The sequence below is a fragment of the Staurois parvus genome, unplaced genomic scaffold, assembly GCF_062004578.1.
Source record: "Staurois parvus isolate SC_StPar_1 unplaced genomic scaffold, SC_StPar_1.0 ptg000148l, whole genome shotgun sequence".
Taxonomy (NCBI): Eukaryota; Metazoa; Chordata; class Amphibia; order Anura; family Ranidae; genus Staurois; species Staurois parvus.
The window spans coordinates 2429115-2435114 of NW_028317944.1; the positions used below are offsets into that span (position 1 = coordinate 2429115).

General features: G+C 38.0%; 1 protein-coding gene across 1 annotated transcript in view; it reads left to right on the top strand.

Annotated features, from left to right (window-relative positions):
- VWC2 (von Willebrand factor C domain containing 2) overlaps window positions 1–4617 on the top strand; it is a 764887-nt gene extending 760270 nt beyond the window's left edge. The window contains exon 4 of the mRNA XM_089674210.1: window positions 4186–4617. Within this exon, the coding sequence (XP_089530336.1) occupies window positions 4186–4337 (152 nt within the window). The 3' untranslated portion in view covers window positions 4338–4617. The remainder of the gene's footprint in view (window positions 1–4185) is intronic.
- The last annotated feature ends 1383 nt before the right edge of the window (window positions 4618–6000 follow it).

Genomic DNA, 6000 nt, shown 5'->3' on the forward strand with positions numbered 1-6000 from the left:
AGTTCTGATGCTGCTGCAAGCTCTGTCTTCATTTTATTCTCAAGGTTTACAGATTTCTGCAGGTGAAGAAACAGAAAAGAAAAGTTATAAAATAAATCTGTAGCCTGTTGATGTTCAGGTATATAAGAAGATCCCTTGGTGTACCAGCTAATCAATGGCATAAGAATAACTATTGCAGGTTTTTCTATGTATCCCAACAACATAGAGGGTGGGGGCAGTACTACCTAGTTGCATAATTATTCATCCAATAATAGTATTTTTTCAGTTGGTTAACATAGAATGAATATATACTCGTGTCTGGCCAATGATATCAGCCAACAGCACCACATGTTTTACATTTAGCAGCCCGACAGGAAGTTCCCATTCACAATAGAGCATCCGATCATCGTCAGACATTTACTTTTTGGGACATCATTTTTTTTAACATTTTTTTAACATTACACAGGTCTGCGACTAAAAAGCTGTTTGATTAGTTTCATCTAATTTCCATGTATTTTGGTGTGCTGAAAACAAATAAAATATTGAAAAAACTCCTAGACGTCATGATTTGCCACAAAGTGCAAAATTGTCTTCAAATTTATAAATTTTTTTGAATTTTTGGTATTTTTTTTATAATATGGGTTTTTAACTAAATTTAAATTCCAAATTACTATTAATTAATTCACATAAGTGCATTTAAGATATAAAATGCCAAAAAAACCTTAAAGGGGTTGTTCGAGTTATGTAAAAAAAATATAGCACTGTAAATCTGATGGTCAGCAATATATACATAAGCTAAGCAAGTTTTAGGGGAAAAAAATTCTATTTCCTAATTTCCCTAGTTCTCTTCTGGCCCTTTGTTGTTATTTGCAGGTAAACAATCTCTGCCCCTCCCCCCTGCAAAGGGGGTGAATACAAGTGCTGCTCTGACTGACATGTCTGACTACTGGGATACTCAGCAGCATGCTGTATGTGTAAGCCTCAGCCCTGAGTCTGTGCTTCTAATGGCAGAAGGGGTTAATCTTTCCTGAAGAATCCACTGGGTGGGATACCAAATACCCTTGTTTTCTGTGTCTATGGGACAGTCAAGACTGACAAAATCACTGGACCAAGAAGAGTTGGCAGCCGAGGGTGCTAACAGTCGGTGAAAAAAATGTCCTCCGAGAAACTTTGGTACCTTCCCATAAAGTTCTTCTACCACCTCTCCACATAAAATTGGGATTGATGAAGCAATTCGTAAAATCACTTCCAAGAGATGGAGAATGCTTCAAATACTTGGTCACCAAGTTTCCAGGCCTGTCGGAGGCAAAATTGAAGGAAGGTGTGTTCATCGGACCAGACATTAGAAGGCTTAAAGTTGATCAAGAGTTTGTCAATACCATGACGGATCCTCAAAAAGAAGGGTGGATTGCATTTAAAGAAGTCGTACAGAAATTTTTAGGCAATAACAAAGATCCTCACTACAAAAAGTTTGTCGGACAAATTCTGAAAGCATTTCAAGCTTCAGGTTGCCTGATGAGTTTGAAAGTGCATTTCCTCCAGTCCCACCTTGACTACTTTCCTGAAAATTTGGGAGCTGTGAGTGAGGAACAAGGTGAACGATTCCACCAAGACATTAAAGAGATGGAAAGGAGATACCAGGGAAAATGGAGCATTACAATGATGGCAGACTACTGTTGGATGCTTCAGAGAGACATTCCAGATGCTACTCACAAGCATAAATGCACCAAGAGGAGCCTCACAGGGAAGAAGAATCGAGTTTAGTGTGTGTAGGTGAGCTCATTTCAGTTCAAAAAAGGATTTTCATGAAAAAATTGTAATAAAGCTTTAATTTTATAAGTCTATTTCCATTTATTTAACATAGTTACCTAAATTGACAGGAAACATGATGTCCTATGACAAAATGGAGGTCATTTTTGGATTCAGCGCACCAGAAAATATAAAGATTACGTGGAATAACCAAAACAGCTCTTGAAAAAAATTTTTTTGCAGACCTGTGTTATCAGACATTATTTTGAACATCACAGGGCTTGTTTTTTTTTTAAACATAAGCTATTATTTTTTGGACATTGTAGGGACATTACTTTTTTTAATAAAGGATTTTATATGTGATGTAAATGTGTTTGTTTAATAAGAGGGGAAATATACTCATTCACATGGGGGAGTGAGGCAGATATCTGGGGACCCCTTATTCTAATGGGGCTGCCAGATTTTGATAGGACCTCTCCACAGACCCCCCACTTCCACATGGCCAGGGATGGTAAGGAAGAGCCCCTTGTCCCCATCCATATGGTGGTGACAAGGTGGTTTGCTAGGGGATGTCCTAAAATCCATACCAAAACCTTTTCATGGCATGAAGCATGGGTGTCCAGAAAATGATGGTGGTGATGGGTGGGGGGGGGGGGCAGTGAGAGTGGGGCCTCCCAATTGCCAAACTGTATCAGGCCACATACCCCATAGACGTAAATGAGTAAATGGGGTTCACAATACAAATTAGCAAATTTGGGAGGGGGATCTGGCAAACCTCCTGAGAATTGAATCTGAGTAGATTTGGCCATCAATGAGTAGGCTGCAGTATAGGAAAAAAATACAATGTAGGGAATGTGTCAGTGGTAGCTATGGCATACAAACACATCTTTTCATGGTGCACTTGGTTAATCATAGAATAGGCAGCAAAAAAGCGCATGAAGTGCATACTGATATCATTAAAGTATTAACATTTCCAAGACTGTAAAAACCAGTAAAAGTAAAAAAGCCACACTGCACACTGCAATGGGGATATCACTGTGCCTATATACAGATACTGTATGTTTTCTGGTTCCTAACAAGCATGCAATACGCAATTTCATATGTTGACGTCTCTGGACAGGTCTCCAGTGATACAAACAAATGTATATGTACATAAAAGACAAAAAAGAAGGCGCACAGGCCTAGTGCATTACCTTAAAAATAGGGTTTATTAATAAAAAGTGAATACTCACAAAAATAAAATGGTGTAAAATCAGATAAACGCGGGAAGCATGTCACACTGGATAGCAGTATGGTACAGGAACCCCTGTGGATGGTCTGGTGGGAGACTGGAAGCCTCTGGATAGCAGGTGATTGACGCATTTCGAGGCTCTGAAGAAGAGGTGTTTTCCTCGAAACGCGTCAGCCACCTGCTATCCAGAGGCTTCCAGTCTCCCACCAGACCATCCACAGGGGTTCCTGTACCATACTGCTATCGAGTGTGACATGCTTCCCGCGTTTATCATGATTTTACACCATTTTATTTTTGTGAGTATTCACTTTTTTATTAATAAACCCTATTTTTAAGGTAATGCACTAGGCCTGTGCGTCTGCTTTTTTGTCTTTTATGTACAGTTTCTTTTGGATATCCCTGGTCCGTTGAGGGCAGCAAGGCCTACATTACATTTCCTTTTCCATGTGGGGACCACCTTAGCGTGGAGTCCACAGTTCAGCACAGGAGTACATGCATTCAATTACTACATTCCTCTTTCCAAACAAATGTAAATGCTTGCTCAGCACTGTACATAGACTTTTGTTTACCTGCATATCTATTGGCACATACCTGTTCCTTTGCACAGCAAGCTGGCCACTATAGCTTTTTTTTTTTTTTTTTTTGATGAAATTTTGTCACATTTATGGCTTATTGAACTGGCTTGATTTTTTTTTTTTTCAGCCTACACAGGTATGTATCACCAGTGCGCAATTGGCTATAAAATGCACATGCACATCTGTAATACAATGCAAGCAATTATTTTCCTGCTCTTGTTAATTTCCTTTAGTAAATCCTATATTTTGTAACATTTTCATTTGCTCAGTTTTTTACATGTTTCCTGCTATCTTCTAAAATGTACTTACCGTATGTTTTATTTGTAATTGATTTACTTCTCTTTTATTCCTTCCTGGTTGTTTGGCTATTCATTTTAATGATAGGCAATATTGAGTTTCATGAAATAAATTGATAATATTATAGAATTGATGTACAAAATTACCGTTCAATGACTTTAGATGTGCAAAATGCTTTTATTGTGCCAGCCTTTACAGTTTAATTAAACTGAACATAAGCAAACTAGAAATAATCATTATAAACTGTTAAAAAAAAAAGAATGCTGTAAACATTTTGTGAAAAAAGTGTTTTATAAACAGCAAATGAAATGTTGTTTTGAAATTTAAATGATATCCTTTGTGTGTTTATTATAGGACCAAACTGCTTTGCCGAGACTGTTGTAATCCCAGCAGGAAGAGAAATAAAGACTGATGATTGCACTATATGCCATTGTACCTATGAAGAAGGCACCTGGAGAATTGAACGACAAGCACTGTGCACTAGACATGAATGCAAACAGATATAATAAACTTTAAAAAAAAAAAAGAATAACTCAGAGGCATCAATGGACTTATAGCAACGGACAATCTGAAAGGAACACATGGGAAATTTACATGGAAGAAATTGTTCCTACTGTATTTCTTTTTCATAAAATGTAAAATATAATAATTTTGACAAAAATAAGATCTAGATTTCTGTCTGAATAAATGTGTATTTTTCACGGTAATTACTTAACTAAACAATATTCTATATATCTACACATCCTTGCAGACCATAAAAATAAATGTTTTATACAGGTAATTTGAGTTAAGATGATCTACATTTATTGTGTCTTAAACCTATATCTTCTTGTAACAAAAAACATAAAAAAACGGGATGCCCTTAGCTATATGTTAGGTGAATTGTAACCAAGGGGATTCGATTAGAGTAACCCCTAGTACCGCAAAATACTGATTTCCGACTCACATGTGAATCCCACTGTGGTGTCCTCGGAACCAACTGCAGCAAAGGAAAAGGAAAGGGAGACCAAGGGAAAGAGATCCCTTGAGTCAAGGGGACCCAATGAGGACAGACTGCAGCTTATGAAAAAACAATTCAACCCAGGGGCGGACTGACCATTTGGAAACTCGGGCACTGCCCGAGGGCCCAGGGTCAGTAGGGGGCCCCATGAGATGCCTCTGGTACCTTTTTCATAGGCTTTTTTGAGTTTGGGCAAGGACACGTACCCCATGATCACATATTGCCCGAGGGGCCCCATGAGTTGTCAGTCCGGCCCTGATTCAACCACTTATTGCAGAATAAAGTTAGCAACCATGTAAAAACCTTGCAAAATAAGACCTCACCACCACCAACAGAGAAAAGTGAAGGATGGAGATGATGTGGTCATCCAAGGTGACACCACACACTGAGAAGTCCCGGCACCTCATTTGGAGTACTATGCCATAGGGGGTCATGCACTATATGGATATGAAGATAATAGAAGAGCCAAGTGAATATAATCTATAGGACAGTATTAACATTCATAATATAGCATAAATGAGGATAAACAATAATGCTAAAGCCTATATAGATTCTCCTCTAAAAAGCTATCCTTCTTACAAGGAATAAACAGTAACTCAACCATGGTACTGATTTAAGGAGAGGCAGGGGTATATATTGAGAATGTCCCATAGAAAAAAATTCCATGAATGAACAGGATCCTTCCTGTATATAGAAATGCAATGACAATTATGTCCACTTGTGAAGGTAACATTGATCAAAGGCTCTCCCATGAATGGCTAGGTACAGAGAATAGCATCAGAACAGTCCCCCACATAGCAGAGCCCAATCAGGGATGTACTATGGGTATATCGAATAATTGCAAGTGCGGCAATAATTGCAATGTAAGAATTTAATAAGAATTTAATAAGAATGCAATGTAATAATTGCAATGTAAACTGATAGGCTTAAATCAATATATAGATATCACATGCTTCCAGCTGACTTGATCAGATGGTAATAAGTATTCACTATTAGTAGCCAGTGATTTAGCCATATGGTAGATTGTATGAAGCTTAATGGTCTCCCCACATCCTACCCAAGCATATCATGAAAATGCCATCCCACACCTATTCCAAAGGTGTAATGATTGTAATTGCTGCTTGCTGGTTGTACCAGAATAATAGAGCATATGCATGTTAATTATGGAT